The following is a 16,406-nucleotide window of genomic DNA, read 5'->3' on the forward strand; positions in this document are numbered from 1 at the left end:
CTTCGGCCTGTCCTGCTGGTTACCTGAGCTGGAACGAGTCTCCGCTTGTGAATCTGAATAAGGTGGCTCCATGGCCCTAGCTTGTAAGGCAGCACTATCATGTCAAGCCAGGGGTGGGTGATGGATGATGTCTCCAAAAGAGGCATTGATAAAGGATTGAGGTTATTCTTAATCGGGAGAGCGTGGGCAATGACGCGTTATTCAGCAACAAGCATGGTGCTGGTCTACCCGCGTCAGCTACCTTGGACTTGATAGGGGGTTACATCCAGCAAGGATCTATGGTACTGCTGAAAATTGCAGCACATATGGATGCGATTTTGCCATATCCGGAAGCCTATGCAAGACTGATTAGTGATTCGCCCCTGTTCAGCCAATACAATACAACCCCAACGCAACATCACCCCATTAACGCCGGGCGGCGGGGTTGTGATTTGTAACATACCTTGCATATATCAGTTGCGCGGTTTGGATCAATTTCGTCCTGTATGTAGTATGTCTTGCTGAGCAATCATACACTAGATGTTATCGGCTGGAAAGGTTGATGGATAACAAATCAACAATACTCGATTACTAATCCGCAAAACGATTCTGCCATATATTTTTATTTACTATTTCCCCGACCCTTGGGCGGTAAAAAGGGGTAACCTTCTCAAAAAAAAAAAAAGTCAATCTGATACCACCCTCCGCAAATGCTAAAGTTGGCAGCACATGATTCAAGAAAGAAACTCTGTGGCGCCCACCAGAAAATAGTCTCACTAAAAGGCCAAAAAGTTAAAAACATACAACACCGAGGATTCCCAGGTCGTCACCGACCCTAGTACTAATTCGGCTCTCTGCTGCTTATATATGGGAGAGCGGACGGGATCCCTAGTATTCAGCAGGATGTGGTCGTATGTGACGATTCAAGGCGTTCTGGGGTACTATATAGTATGTTAGACAACATAGAAACTCTAACCTGGTCATGCTGTCCAAAAACACCAATCTGCATACACTGTAAATGATCATTGGATCGCAAACATATGGCTTTCGCCCTCCACAGATTGAAGCCACTCCCCATCCATGAGCATATCGACGTAGCACTCTCCTACTAGGACCAGTTCTTCATCACGCATACCTAAAACGACAGGGACATCACAGCCCCAAAGAACGCAAATGTAATCGCCAAGTTTCGTGTCCTCGGGAACCATCATGTACATGCCTTGGCGCGAGATGGCGATGCAGCGGCCTTTCATGGTCTTTCGGAGCATGATGAGGTACTCGGAGGCCATCAGCCCCTTTTTGTCCTCGGGGATTTCTTCCTCTCGGGCGATGGCACGGAGAAGGGCGACGCTCATGGATCCCCACTCATCCGGGGCCTCGGAGAAGTGGCTAGTAGGATAGGAATCGCACACCAATGTCTTCCAGAAGTCGGCTTCACGGTAGGCCCGTCCCTGAAAGGCACTTGTAATGGCGTCGACCTGGCTATCAGCCACGCTTGATATGATGGCGAGGTCCTTAGAAAGCGTATCTCTGGATGACGAAGCCGAAAGGAAAGCCCCCACCGAGGACCCCATCCACCGCACGTCGTCGATCAAGTAGCCCTTGACCTGCAAGACACGGTCTTCGTCGTGGAAGCTGTACTCGGGCTCCAAGTCTCCACTGGCACGGAAGCGGCAGTGACTCAGGTCGTCGATGGTCGGCCCTCGGCCGTTGTCGCCCCAGTTGGGGAGCCACGAGGCAAAAGGGAAGCGACCCCGGGGCACCCAGTCTGGAAAGTCGCCTTTCTGTGATGAGCCGTATCCGGCGCAGCATATCGAGTTCAAAGGGCCATGCTTGCGTGTCATGAATCCTTCTTCTCCCACGCTTGTGGTGGAAGAAGTGCCATCATCGAGTGTCATAGTAAAGTTGCACCTCAACTGCGGGGTGCTGCCTGTGACTATATCATCTTGCGCCTCAGCGCGACGCCGCTTCGGGAGCAGATACTTGAAGGTGTCGATAAATACCTTCTCCACGGTCGCCTCGTAGTCGACTTGGATATCGTGCCGCGTCTCTTCGCTTACCAAACCGAGCAGCGAGTAGATCTTGTCGCGCGGGTCCGTCGCCGCGAAGGTCCGGTATTTCTGCAGCGCCGACAGCAGCCAGCGCCCATCTCGCGTCGGGGCCGAGTCCCACCCCTGCCCCTGGCGCATGCTATCCAGGAGCAGAGGGAAGCTATCTTCCAGCAGCGGTACGAGGTGCCAGAAGTGCATGGCACCCGGGCCGCGCATAGCGACGAAGGCGAAGACGGACCCGAGGAAGGTCTCGAAATCTGCCCAGGGGACGCCCATGTGGCCGCAGACGACGGTGGGGTTCTTGGACAGGGCAATCTCCTGAATCATCCAGACCCGCGACCAGTAGTCGCGGCGGCAGAACTCAAATATGGCCAGCCAGATGAGTGAGTAACTTCGGTCGCGCATCAGTGACACATAGTCCGAGCCGGGCGTGCGGCCCGCCCACCTCTCCTCGAGAGACGCGTCCCGCTCCCGCTCGGGCTCCATCGCCGCCTGACGGCTGATGAATGTAAGCGCCAGCTCGCCGTCGTCATCTATCTCGCCCAACCAGATGAGGGTGTGCGTGGCCAGAGAGTATATGTCCTGCATGAGCTTGACCTGTACGCCCCTCTCCTTGATGTCGTTCTGGTTGATGCAGATGGCGTCGATCCAGACAGGGCGGCTGCCGTCCGAGGGCCGCAGGTCTTTCAGCATCGCCAGCAGTGCCGGCCCGACGGAAAAGGCTGCGTCGTCAATGTAAATGCTGGTGGCTGGCTCCGCAGCCCTCCATCGGTACGAGATGGCGTTGTATTTCACGCCCAGTCGTTCCATGGTGTCGAGTGCGACATCCTGGATCATCTCACACCTGACCGTGTCGTCCCGAGCCCCTGGCAGGATGGAAAGGAGGCGTATATGTCTGCTTGACCGGAGTGCCTCATATTGATAGGCGTACTGAGCTGCCATGGCGAAATGACAAGAATGAACGATTCCTGACGAGTAATTATTATGAGATGGTTACTACTTACTCTCTAATGTATTTGTAGCCATGAACCTGGACTGATCTATTCAGCTGCGGCTGAACTCTTCACCGCACATGATACTTGGCAGAGCCCGATGTGGCTAGGAGCTGGGGGTTTGCGAGCTAATGTTGATAAGCGTCGGGGTCCTGTTTCGTTTGGGACAATAAAAACGAAATACATATTGTTCTAAGGGTGTGTCAACAATCGGTGCTGGCTTAGACATGGCTTTCATGGCTAATGCATGCGCACCCTTTTGAACTTGATACACTCAAGAAACGGGCAGAAGGGCCTGGAAACCAAGCCGTGAACTTGCTCTGAAGGGCATTGGATAAAATAAATCAGAGTCATTCTTCTTCTCTGAGCAACGACATAATCCTAGAGGTGGCCAAAGCAGCGATATGTCTGCATGTCGCTGTCGATCATTCTACCTCCGAATCGCTGGCCTGTAAAGGTGGGAGGAAATCGATAAGTAGGCCCGGCCACACGAAGTCAGTATTGTGACCAGGTTGGCGTCGATGATTACAACCAAGCCCACGCTACTTCCGTCTAGGCCAGTCTCCATAGCCGGCTGGATGAGATGCGTCTCCGTACGCCGAATTTGGATAGATCGGGAGGACAATGGTCCACAGCCTCCCTTGGACACAGTTGAGGGGAACCAAGGGGCGTAAAACATAAGAATAGTAAGAGGGAAAACACAGATAAGCAAGAGAGTTGGTTTGTATGTGTTTGTCTTTCAATGGTGAGTAATGCCGTCCTCAGCATAAACATAATTCACGTGAAGAACCGCAGGGTGGATAGAGACGTCTTTCATAATATCTAGCTGCTCCATGAGCTGTTGAATAATTAGGAAATCGCCGTGTATTGTTTTTAACACTGGAAACTCCTTTTTAAGATTTGGCATCGTTGCTATATTCCCAAGGTCTCAACTCGTCATTGGTTAGTAAATCCAGCTCGAGCCACCATCCCGTGCAGGCTGCCTGCAAACCAACTGGCGTTTAGGCGGTGCAAGTGAGATCAGCCGTGTCCCTGTCGAAGGTGCAGCGCTTGTCGCTGACGAAAGCCAACTATTAGGAGGTTAGCTCTATCTCTATGCCATAAAGTAAGACGGGATGGGAGGCTTACGTTAATGAAACCACCATCGCCACGGGTGTAAAGGGCGTTGTTAGCAGTCATGTAGAAGCAGTCATAGCTGTTTAGGAAGATTGTTTTATTAGCGACTTAAGTTCTCCTAGCGGGGAGATAGAGGAACACTTGAAAACTTACTCGGTGTGCAGGGGGCCGAGGGTCATCTTGGCCGAGATCAGACCATCCATGCCCTTGGGGTCCTGGAGGTCGTAGGACATGTTGTAGCAGACGGCGGCGGCGTATTTCTTCGGGTCCGGGTTCGCGGCCCACATGGCGTCGGCCGTCTTCTTGGTGAAGGCCTCGCGCGCGTTGTCGAAGTTGGCCAGGTTCTTGATGAGGCCGGCGGCGGCCTCGACAGCCTTGGTCGTGATGGCGGTAGCCGCCGTGGTGCCGACCGCCGTCAGGATCGCCAACAGAATCTCGCGCTTCTCGACGGGGGCCCGGCGGTCCAGGGTCTGGACGACGGAGCGCTCCTCGGCGATGGCGACGGCCGCGTTGGGGCTGTAGTGGCCGGTGGGAGTAGCCGAAGTCAGGGTGACGGTGGCGCTCAGAAGGGCGAGGGCGTTGGTGGCGGTGAAACGCATCTTGCTGGTGGGTGGTGTAAAGTTGGTGAGAAGTGAATGTGGTTGTAAAGTGATTGGAATACCTGCCCAAGTCAATGAGTGAAAGAACTGTTCTGTATGGAGAAGAGAAAGTCGGTGAAACGAAGGCGAGTATCAAAGAGTGAAAGATGCTTGATGGTGACGAAAAGGAAACTTGAAGCTTTCGCGGGGTTCAACATGCTTCTTTATACTACATACATTAGGGGTTCGGTCCCCCACAAGGCCACACGATGCCCTCGCGTGATGGGCCTCGATGTGGTATCGCGCGCTCTCACCTGCGTGCGCGGCTAACCGGGACAACCATGACTCGCGATAAAGTAGCAATATACTCCATCGACCCAGGATTCCGAGGGCCCAGAAACGTGGGGCGGTCCTTATAACTGGGACCTGTCACCAAGTTCAAGAGAGGGCTCTCGTACGAAAGAGAAAAGACCCGTCCGTCGCAACATCAGGCAACCCTGTCGATCACTTTGATCCGAACAAGCCAAGGATTATGCATTAAGCGGGCCGACCCACCGTTAGCCACCTTCTATAGAACTCCCACCAATCACGGCTGACCGTTGCCTGAGTATCCGCCGAAATAGAGTTCAGCCCTCAAACCGTCAGGGGAAACCTGTCAGCCTCAACTCGACGGGTGGTGGACTCATCGGACGTGGGTATGATCTCCGTACAGATGCTGGATTTGGGATCGATACCTGTTTTCATCCCCATCCGACCCCAAGTGTGCTATGACACACACACCCTTAATACCACTCTGCGTAGGGCTTGGAGGGTCTTCGGTGTCCAGAAGTAGGCCCCGGAAAACAAGAATAGAGTGTGGCCGGATGTGTCAACTTGAGGCACAGCCACCTCGTGTTTGGCGTTTTTCGAATTACCACCCATGTGCTAGGCTGTGCTAGGCTGTGCATGTCAGTTTCGCCTGATGGCGATCCAGGAAACAGGTTTATCGAGGAAATTGACATTTTGAAATGAATCAAAACAGAGAGTCATGCGGGAAACGAGTTCATCCCAAGGACCTACAAGCACACCGGCATAGCCTGGTCATTGTTCCCTTGAACACACTTACCACCCGGAGACTACTGCCGAAGTAGCCGAGCATTTGGCGGCAATGGAGTTGGATATGACTCGTGACATCTCCTAGGGTTGTTGACATGGACTGTCAACTTATGATGCGGTGACATTCTGCGGTTTTTCAACACACATTGCAACTGCTGTCACTTTCCACATACCAAGTAGGGCGCTGTTTCTGTGCGGGATCCTTGTTTTCTCACAGCCAGTAGATTGTAGAGTGTTTCATCTCAAGTAACCTAGAATAAGTTTAAGCTAATAAATTTGACAATACAGAGGCTTTGCGAAGGTTTGGCGCATAAGATACCCTTGAGCTACTTGATCGTGCCTGGTCAACACTTAGCACTGATCTGGGCTCCAGCAGAGGGAAGATTCCGCCCCGTCGTCCACCACAAAAGAAAACGAGTGGCTATTCTCCCAGCTAAAACGCGGCAATAACTCGATCGACAATGTCATGAATCGGAGTTCCTGGCAGAGTCTTCTGCCCACCCAAGCAGAAACCGGTCTCATTACCGGAGTTGGTATGACCCTCGTCATGGCTATTGCAATGCTTGCAGTGTTTGCACGTGGTCCGCCCGTGCCTACAGGTCGTATAATGCTTGCAAGTTTTCGGGAGTTCATTGAAGATAGCTTTCCACTCTGTGGTGACACTGTAGTCACTCTCGCCATCAGGCATAGGCATGCCGTCCGGGAACATGATAGTGCCGCGCTTCGCATGGAGTTCGTACTCGGTCCATTCTGTCTGATCCATATCATCCTCGCACTGAAGCTTGAGCCCGAATTTGCGCTGTAGACCTCGCTCAGAAACAAGACTGCAGAACTCGGCCAAGAACGACTCAAGACCAGTCATGTCGGGTACTTCGTAGTTGCCATACTCGTAGGCCTGGAGGGACATATCGTCATCGACGAAATAATGGATACCTCGAAGTTGGTTGCTGTTTGAAGGCACAATAGGCTTCATGATCTGAACGACGCCATGTCATGGGACGGGAATCCTGTCAAAAACCATGACTTCGCCCTCGCTGGTGTCGAAGTGCTTGTGGATCAATCGCACACTGACGCCATTGGGGACATTATGCTTGTTCAGCAACTCGCGGAGGTCTTAAAGGTCTTGAGAGTGCTCCTTGGGTCCCCCGGCAACTTGGCTAATCAAGGGCAAGGTGTTGTAAGTGCTGGAAGGCACGAAGTTATCGACGAGGGAGGCCATTATGTTACTAGAGGGCAAGCGCTGAGGGGGCGTTGGTCATGCAATTGAAGTTGGCGACTTGAGGGTAAATAAACGTTTATGGAATCTGAGATGAATTCATGTCGAGAAAGTAGAACAGCTATCACGCCCTTTAATATGACCAAATCCGAAGCAGATCTCTATTCAGCCGATCAGGCTCTTGGTCCAGATGGAGTGCGTTGATCCTTTCATGGTAGCCGTTGGCATTTTCATGTTGCCCGTTGGTGTTTACATGTTGGCTGTTGGCATTTTTATATTGGCCATTAGCAATTTCCCTTTGACCTACACGGCGCGGCTGGCTCAGCGCGACGACAAGATGATTCTTTGTTGAAGATCAAATGGACGGACGGGAAGTGACAGAACTGTCCCACTTATTTGCCCTCCAGCCAACAGGTGGAGCTGCTGCCACTAGGGGCCTAGCGATTCAAGTACCGATTCTATGGCGATCATAAGGCATTGATACTTGTCGTGACATGTCACTGTTCTAACCCCGGGAAAGCAGACGTTGGCTGCGCAGCCCCCTGTAGGCTTCTCGACGTTTGCGCACCAACTGGTAGCCGGAATGCCGAATCGTTGGAGACACTGTCGATTGACCATCAATCGATCCAAGGTGATCATCATCCAAGCGCCTATTGCCAGCCGCCCCTCTCGCTTTTCTTTACATAGTTGATTCTTGATGAACAGGCTGCGCGGGGTCGCCATTCAAGTATACCTGGAAGTCCTCAACTCCGTTCTTCATTGGCCATGGAGAATCACCCGGTGGTAAATCATCCGCCAGCTCCATTGGCCTTCGCGATGGACGATCAAGAAATCCTTGATAACATCGACGGCCGCATGCACGGCCCCATGAGCGGATTTATCAAAAAATATTTCGGCGACTTTCAATATGTTCGTCAAGATGCTTCGTTGGTGATCCAGACAGCCGGAGGAGTTAGTCACTGCTGTGCTGTTCCATCCGCTGCCCCATCGCCCGATAACTTTCTCCAATGGCTTTCCGACTACGTATCGCGGGAGCTTGACGGCGCTCGAGGCTCCTGGCATATATCTAGCGGCGATGTAGCCCCCGAGCACGAGAGTGCTGACAGCGGTGCACGTCTCCTCTTGACCATGCCCACTTCGTCGGCCTCCAATGTACAGACAAGATGGGACCATGTTCAGGTTGTTGGCCAGTTTCACCACACTGGTGGCGTTTGTTATCAAGATGGACTATTACGTCTTTGCCGATCCGCACACCAGGTCTTCGCCTGTCAGACTACACGGCTTTTCTTACATGGCTTCTACATACGTGGTTCACTGATCGAGCTTTGGGTCTTTGATCGATCTGGCTTATATTGTAGCGACGTATTCGATGTTCGGACAGATTTCATCCAATTTCTTTCTGTTATTCTGAGCTACCAGCGGATGACAGACCAGGACCTGGGGAAACTTGACATCATTGAGACAGATAAGGGCGGCAGCTACATTATCCTCGGTAGCATGGCAATGCCCTCTTTGGGAAAGCTATATCTCGAAAGTCAGCCAATTGCGTCCCGCCAAGGCATGATTGGCACAGGGACAACTTGCTACCGGGCTAGAATACCTGATTCGAATCGATGGGATTATGTCCTGAAGTTCAAATGGCGTTGGGCTAGGGAGCGTCCGGAGGATGAGCTTCTAAAACTGGTCAAGGAGAAACACGTCTGGGGCGCCGTCTCCCTTGACTACTACAAGGAAGTTGAGAGTACGGCAAATCTGCGTCGAAGTCTCCGATGGGGGACACATAGGAAATTCGTCAGGGTACACTCTCCCGAGAGACATGCAAGCGTGGATGAGCAACGACAGCAAGTTGCTTGCAGTGCCAACGGACTTGTCGACTATACAGAAGAAACCGACAATTTCTTCCAAAATCGTATCCTTGCCTGCATCGTTACTTCTCCTGTCGGCAGATCCCTTCACACTTTTCAGTCTCTAACAGAATTACTTCAAGTGTTTCGTGATGCTATGAAGTGTCACCAATCGCTCTATTATGACGCCAATGTTCTTCACCAAGATATATCTCCGGGGAACATGATTATTCTGGATGGCCAAGATGAAGGAAAGCCGAGGGGGGTCCTGATAGACCTCGATTCCGCAATAGAGCTCGCCGAAGGATTGGAAACAGAGCAGGGGATTACCGGTACCAGGCCATTCATGGCTATTGGCGTCCTGAAGGATGAATGCCATACTTATCGGCACGACCTGGAGTCCTTCCTGTACGTTTTCCTGTGGACAGTCATAACCAACCATACGGAGAATCCCCCGGAGACAAGCAAGCTTCGACAATGGAGTAATGGGGATTGGAGCGAGCTAGCGGCACGTAAGTCTCTTGACATGAATCAGGATAATTTTCAAATTATTTTGGAAGAATTTACTCCTGAATTCCACTCCCTTAAGTCTCTCGCTGAAAGCCTACGCCATGTTCTGTTTCCCCTACGGGACGGGGTAATTTGGACAGGGAGCTACGACTCACCTGAAGCTGTAGATAAGCTCTACAAAAGGATGATCCACGCGTTCGAAGAAGCCATAGATTCTGAGGGTGGAAGATAGACAATTAGAAATGGAAAAGGGGCGGTTGTCCAGTTTGTGCAGCGCATAAGTCCATAGACGGAGCGGTCCAGTAAGCTAGTGCAAGTGTGGGCTAGAAAGAATAAAATCTATGCGCCGGACTAGCAGGGCCGAATCCGAATCTACAGAACGTCCAGACTGATCGAAGCTTTAAGTGGACCAAAACACGGTCAAGACCGAATGAGAGACAAGTATCGGTCTGGCAGCTGCCCGTCCGTATTCACTATTCGCGGATGAATGCCCGAGCCGGAGCAGCGAGCACATCGCACCCTCTGCCACAGCACTCCTCAATTGTATTGTATTGCCATCGCGATCACAGAACAATCGCGAGTGCTGCAGGCTGTTGGCACTTTAATTTAGGAAGAAGCTAGCCTAGTCCAGCCCCCGGATCAGTCCGTCTAATAATAGCGGGGTCGCGCGTTAGTGCCATTGCAATTGGAGCGCGTCGACCATCCGGCAGCGAAAGACAGGCTGATCTGATCGCTCAGGGTCGACAAGGCCAGCAATTCGGTCTTTCCACAATCAACCCAGATCACGGCGACAACAAAGACCGCTGCAATCCCACGCCGAAGTCCTACGCCGAACCAACCCACTATCAACCCAAGAATCGACGCGCTTGCCTGCACGCGATCCCAGCATCCGATACTCGGAATATCTCCATAACGGCTCGGTCACACAAGGCTTTGACCGAATTCCGCCTCGACTCTCAGCCCACAACCCTGCCCTGCAAATCCGCAATGGAAGTAATGTGATTCGCTTGAGCTCGACTACATTTTTCGCTTGACGACAACGCGGGTTGGGGGATCCAACGGTGTCTCGAGGGAAGAGTGATTGGGACAGCAGGGACATATCACATTCGATCGAACGGTCCAAGCATCTGGCGCTCAACAACTCTACCGTCCATCCAAGCGCGGCACCATGCCCACAGTTCAAGTCGCTCCCGACGCGTCTGAATTGCTACAGGATGTGGCCAACAGACTTGCCAAATCCAGGAAGGTTGTGGTGATTACCGGCGCCGGCATTAGCACGAACTCGGGCATTCCTGTAAGACGAACAATTAACCAACGGAAGAGGGCAACGGTGTGCTAATACAACCTTAGGATTTTCGCTCCGAGCATGGCCTATATTCTCTAATCCAAGCCCAGTTCGACAAGGCCAACACATCCACTTCCGAAAAAGACAACAACTACACCGACAGCGAAGACATAGAACGGCCTGCAAAGCGGAGGAAAACGACAGACACGGACGAACCTGGACACAAATCAGGACTCAAAAGGGATATAACACGAATGACACGAGTTCAACTCAGACATTTCCAGAGAATCAGGGGTCATGCCCGCAAGAGGAGGTGATAGTCGCGTCTTGTGCCAACCGAACGGAAACGGATGACCGCGATGCGCAGCCAGCTACATCGAGCACCTTAATTTCGCACCGATCGACACGATCCCGATCTTCTCTGTTGCGACGTCCTTCTTTGCCGAGAAACTCCACTACATCTTCGACCCAGTCTGGCGCAGAAGACTCCACGTTTTCCCAGCCCGAAACATCCGCAGCCTCTTCCCAGACTGACGAAATTGTTGTCTGTCCAGAGCCGATAGAAACTGATACAGGTTATAACGCCACTACACCCAAGCGATTATTCCAGGATGGACCCATGAGCTCTTCGCCTCTGTCCTCTCCCCCAGAAGTCTTTTCCGACCCCTATGGATGCACCAACTCTCCAGACACCAGTTCACTAAGCGAGTCGGAAAGCTGCGATGAATCGGATTCTGAGGGCACACAGTCCTCCGGAGGCCTGTTCGCTTCGCAGGCCACGACGTCCAAATTACGGAACATGAAGGGCCGAGACTTATTCGACTCCAACATCTGGTCCGATCCAGTAAAAACATCTGTTTTCTATAGGTTTGCCACCACTCTAAGACAGAGAGTCAAGGATGTCCAACCGACCAGCACACATCACTTCATTGCCCAATTACGAGACAACGGGAAACTTGCCAGGGTTTACACACAAAACATCGATGAGATTGAGAAGAAGATAGGCCTGTCAACAGATTTACGGAATGGCGCGGGTAATAGGAGGAGAAAGCCTATGAGGCAGAGCACCGCGAACGAACAGGACAAGGAAAATACAGAAACCCCGGATCAGCCTAATGGCGAAGATGACCCTGGTGGGAAGGATGCAAGCCAGTCATCTCAACTGCCGGATGACGATGAACAAAACAGATCTAAAACAGCCAAGGGCGTCGAATGCGTGTTCCTCCATGGGTCGCTTCACGCACTGCGATGCTTTGTATGCGGTCGCCTTTGTGATTGGGACGAGGATGGCCGCGAGACGCGCACGATGATGGGAGAGCAGCCCGAGTGTCCGCACTGCGCTGGTGCCACAGCCGCGCGTCAAGAGAGAGGCAAGCGCGCGTTGGGTGTGGGAAAGCTGAGGCCTGATATTGTCTTGTATGGTGAAGAGCACCCGAGCTCTGACTTGATCTCGCCGATCGTCCAGCATGATCTCTCGGCTGGACCGGACCTTCTTCTCGTTCTCGGCACAAGTCTTCGAGTTCATGGTCTTAAGGTAATGGTGAAGGAGTTCGCCAAATCGGTACATACCAAGGGAGGCAAAGTCGTTTTCATCAACTTCACCAAGCCATCAGAGAGTACTTGGGGCGATGTAATCGACTACTGGATCGAGTGGGACTGCGATGCATGGGTGGAAGACCTACGATTACGCAAACCCACTCTCTGGATGTCGCCCGAAGAGACCCTGGAATATGAGAAACAGAAGCGCGAAGATCTTGCAGCTGAGAAAGAGAGGAAGAAAGAAAGTTTAGCCGCTGAGAAGGCTGCGGAAAAGGAGAAAAAGCGGGAAAGCTTGGCCGCAGAGAAGGAGAGGAAACGGGAATCCTTGGCGGCCGAGAAAGAAAAGAGGCGAGAGTCCATCGCTGCGGAGAAGGTGAAGAAACGCGAGTCTCTCGCTGCTGAACGAGACAAGAGGCGTGAGGCAGCAGAAAACCGGAGACGCGAACTCGAGGAACGGCGCGAGAATGCCGTCAAGAGGCGACGCGAGACTATTCAGATCACGAACCATATGGATGAGAGCGCAGAATCGCGTCAACTTGGAAATGAACCTAAAAATCCTCAGTATGGGAGAAACGACTACGCGTGTGGTGCTTACGCTATGCACACCATTGCCGAGGCCTTTTTCAAGATACGCGGCGAGTCATTCGACTTCTTTGGCTACACACCAGCCAACCCTAGGCCACAGTCTTCTTCTTCCTCGCCCGGCCGTGTGGTTCACCCCAAACCCAAGAGGCCAAGGAAGTCTGCCCCGGCAGCCTTCTTCACACAGCCCGACGAAGAGTTGGACCAAGAGGACACACCGCGAGCGAAGCCTCCCAAGAAGTCGCATCTGCAAGAAATGCCCCAACTTACGCGTTGGAGCCCAAGCCCAGCCCCACCAGCTTCCTATCCGAACTCGAGTAAGGCTCAGTATCGTAAGGCAGCCTGGGAGCTTCGTAATTCAGCCACACCTCCCCCGCAGAGGATGTCTGAGCTCTATACCGCATATGGATCCTACAGGGACTATCAGAAGCAGTGGTCACGCAAAATTCCGCCCGGCGCTCGCGACGAAGATGCCCCGATACACGCCGAAGGACCTGAGTCTGTATTGGCAACCCCCGTAAAGCTGGAGAAGGCATCTGGCGAGATACCTGCGACCATCGGCGCAGCTGTCAAGACCAACCCACGCATTCGCAAACCCAAATTAATCGATGGCGAACCGGTGAACATACACGGATCGACACGAACTCGAACACGAGCAGCTGCCCCAATGCCAGCAGCCATGCAGGTGGAACAAGAGGAGGATGTCATACTACCGAAGTTGCCGCCAATGCTGAACTTGAGGGCCGGGATAGGCCCGCGCCTTGAGACGATGGAGCCCGTCCCGGACGTGTCGCCCCTGAAGACACTGTCGCCCAACCAACGCTATTTCGGCCTCGATCACTGGCACCACCCGCTTCGGGTTAGTAACCCGCTCGCGCATTGGCAGACAGAATCTCGTGCCTCGTCTGAGCGAGACTTATTACCCAGCCCGTCGGACCAGCTTCGAGAAGAGACCGAAGCCGCCGCCACGACGACGACGGAGAACTTCACAGGGTACGTGACGCCATTCTCGGATCTTTCGGAGGCTTAGTTCCCTCATGGGTCTTTACATGCATTGGTTGGCGTGATTTTTTACAGCAACTGGACTACGACGTGCTTGGTGAAATGGTTCATATAAACAAGCCGGGCGACGTAGTGGGAATCTTGGCCTGGTTGTGCAGCATCTATATATTACTTCGAATTTCGATACCCTTTGCATGAGATAATCTTGCGAGCAGGATGGGATACAGGCGTTGTGGGGATTTGCCAAGCGACGTATACAGTAACAGGCTGCTACCGCATTGGCAGTCGATTGGCGTCGGATGGTCATTCAATTAATGGGATTTCACTTCTGATCTCTTAATTCAAACTCGATTTGACTCCCCCTTTTGTGTGACACTGAGCCGAACTATCATTTCTAACCTGAAGTAGCCAATTTTGCCTGTTTTATGAAAGGGAGAGCTATTGTTTCCCCTCGAGGTTACTCACTGTCCGGTCAGCTTCTCTTCATCAGTCTCCGGTACGCCCATCGCGACACGCGCACACTGGGCTCGTCGAAGGCCTTGGTCCCGAGCTCGGCCGCGTACAGGAAAACGGGCACGCTCAGGGCCACGCAGAGCAGGAACTCGGGCTCGAGGCCGTAGTAGTAGGGCTGGAACACGTCGATGGCGCTCGGGGTGTCGTGCCGGGGCAGCGGCCACCACCGCGGCGAGTCGCGCCACCGGTTCATGAGGTGCCCGAACTTGGCGGCCTCGTCGTGGTTGAGGGGGCCCCGCTTCACGCCCGTCAGGTAGAATAGGCGCTCGGATACTAGGCCGATCAGGGGGCCGTGGACTAGGTACAGGGCGAAGGAGTGTTTGCCGAGGTCTGGGTGTATGTGTGTGGAAGTCAGTAAGATGATAACTTATTTCGCATCAGGTTGGTCGGTCGGCCAATTTCACTTACACTGAGAGAAGCGCATCACGAAGAACGATCGCGCCCAGTCGAGCTCCTTGACCGACACGAAGAGCAGCCAGGCCGCCCAGAACAGCCAAAACCACCGATGCACGCTCTCGGGCTCGTCGGACGCTGTGTAGGGCGCCGGGATCAACCGGCCCAGCGTCTTCCACCCGCCGGGGCAATCGCTCAGTAGCTCCTTGACTTTCATAAAGTCGGACGAGGGCGCGCTGCCAAGGTACAGGCCCGCGGCGAGCATGGAGTGCAGGAGCACATTTCTGATACGCGGTCGCTTTCGTACAAAGCCAAGGACGCCATCCCACGGCAGGCAGAGGTGAAGCCGAGGGTCGTTGGGAATGGGCTTCTCGTTCATCGTCGTTGTGGCATGAGAGGCGGTGGCAAGGACATCAATTTCGGCTGTCAGCATGCCGGCGAAGAAGGCTGCGTACCAGGCACCCGCGGCGCCCACGGCCAGGTAGACGGTCATGGCCGCCGTAGCTAACATACGACGCCACGTCGATACGCGACAAGAACTATTTGGCGAGAACGAGGGATACCCCCACAGGAATAGCCACACGAAGACTGAGTAGGACCCCCGCAGCTCGACGGGGATGGTCCACGTGTGGATGTTGTAGAGGGTATAAAGCACACGGTTCCGGAAGAAGTAGCTGAACTTCGCCAGGTCGCGCACCCAGTTCCACAGCTCCGCGGCCAGGTTGGGTTGGTGCTCCGGCCAGGGCGTCACGAGCCCGAACACGTGCCACGACGTCGCGAAGAAAAGCGTGCTCCAGACCACGGGAAGGAGGAGGCGAATGGGACGGCGGAACATGGCCGAGTGGATGGCGTCTACGAAGACGGCTGCTGCTGCTGCGTCGCCACCAGATGATGGAGGTGCTGATAGTGGTGCAGGTGGTCGCAGCAGCAAAGCGATGGGCCGCTTGGTCAGGACGTACCCGGAGATAACGAAGAAGACCATGACGGCGAAGTGGCCGCCGGACCAGAAGAGGCGCAGCACGGGCACGGCGGCCGGCGTCGCGTTGCGCAGCGAGGCGCGGCTCGAGTCCGGCGACGGCGCGATCAGCGACCCATAGCACAGCTCGATGCGCGGGTGCGTGTAGACGCTCATGTGCGCCAGGCAGACGCTGAAGGCGGCCCAGCCGCGGAGGCCGTCCAGCCATGCCGTGTTGGTCGGTCGTTGCTTCCGCGGCGGTTGTCGTCGTCGTCGCAGGATCTCGGGTCTGAAGAAATCTATGACCAGGCAGAATACTTGCCATGGGGAAGCTGCGTATATGGATCGCCGGATTTCCATCAGATTGGAGTAGATGCTGTTGTCAACCTCATCTTCTGAAACTGCGCCGGGGCCCGGGTATCCGAGACCTATGTGATCGTTGGAGTCGTCGCAGGGCCTCATCGTGCGCTGGTCAATAGTCATCCATCAAAACATCGTACTTCTTGCCTCGTGAGTTCGATCCGTTTAAGGCTTCACCTTATCTACCATAAGCGGAGATGGAACAGTATTGATGCCGGGTAAAATCAGTGTTGGGACTCGGGACTCACCCCGGCCACTGTGCTAGGGCCGCCCATCGCATCACTAGGGGCTCGGGCACTCAAATCGTAAATTTACCATCTCCATTTCATTTCGATGACGATATGTACATCTGAATGATGAAACTGGGTTTCTATGGTTGTTTCATCGTCAAAAGAG

The 16,406-nt window shown here is 53.5% G+C and overlaps 6 protein-coding genes across 6 annotated transcripts; 2 read left to right on the plus strand and 4 right to left on the minus strand.

Annotated features, from left to right (window-relative positions):
* Window positions 1–1,001: 1,001 nt before the first annotated feature.
* Window positions 1,002–2,972, minus strand: PG998_004202 (uncharacterized protein; the record flags this gene model as incomplete). Its single annotated transcript, XM_066871020.1, has 1 exon — window positions 1,002–2,972. The coding sequence occupies one exon, from the start codon at window positions 2,970–2,972 to the stop codon at window positions 1,002–1,004; it is 1,971 nt and encodes a 656-aa protein (XP_066734770.1).
* Window positions 2,973–4,023: 1,051 nt separating this feature from the next.
* Window positions 4,024–4,737, minus strand: PG998_004203 (uncharacterized protein; the record flags this gene model as incomplete). The annotated part of the gene is made up of 3 exons (XM_066871021.1): window positions 4,024–4,092; window positions 4,151–4,217; window positions 4,292–4,737. The coding sequence occupies 3 exons, from the start codon at window positions 4,735–4,737 to the stop codon at window positions 4,024–4,026; spliced, it is 582 nt and encodes a 193-aa protein (XP_066734771.1).
* A 1,507-nt stretch (window positions 4,738–6,244) lies between these two features.
* PG998_004204 (uncharacterized protein) lies at window positions 6,245–6,784 on the minus strand (the record flags this gene model as incomplete). The annotated part of the gene is made up of 1 exon (XM_066871022.1): window positions 6,245–6,784. One exon carries the CDS (start codon window positions 6,782–6,784, stop codon window positions 6,245–6,247), a length of 540 nt encoding a protein of 179 aa, XP_066734772.1.
* Window positions 6,785–7,843: 1,059 nt separating this feature from the next.
* PG998_004205 (uncharacterized protein) lies at window positions 7,844–9,613 on the plus strand (the record flags this gene model as incomplete). Its single annotated transcript, XM_066871023.1, has 1 exon — window positions 7,844–9,613. The coding sequence occupies one exon, from the start codon at window positions 7,844–7,846 to the stop codon at window positions 9,611–9,613; it is 1,770 nt and encodes a 589-aa protein (XP_066734773.1).
* Window positions 9,614–11,285: 1,672 nt separating this feature from the next.
* Window positions 11,286–13,817, plus strand: PG998_004206 (SIR2 superfamily; the record flags this gene model as incomplete). The annotated part of the gene is made up of 1 exon (XM_066871024.1): window positions 11,286–13,817. One exon carries the CDS (start codon window positions 11,286–11,288, stop codon window positions 13,815–13,817), a length of 2,532 nt encoding a protein of 843 aa, XP_066734774.1.
* A 444-nt stretch (window positions 13,818–14,261) lies between these two features.
* Window positions 14,262–16,112, minus strand: PG998_004207 (uncharacterized protein; the record flags this gene model as incomplete). Its single annotated transcript, XM_066871025.1, has 2 exons — window positions 14,262–14,632; window positions 14,711–16,112. 2 exons carry the CDS (start codon window positions 16,110–16,112, stop codon window positions 14,262–14,264), a joined length of 1,773 nt encoding a protein of 590 aa, XP_066734775.1.
* Between the last annotated feature and the right edge of the window lie 294 nt (window positions 16,113–16,406).

Source organism: Apiospora kogelbergensis (genome assembly GCF_038363985.1).
Source record: "Apiospora kogelbergensis strain CBS 113332 chromosome Unknown utg000002l_segment0_segment0, whole genome shotgun sequence".
Taxonomy (NCBI): Eukaryota; Fungi; Ascomycota; class Sordariomycetes; order Amphisphaeriales; family Apiosporaceae; genus Apiospora; species Apiospora kogelbergensis.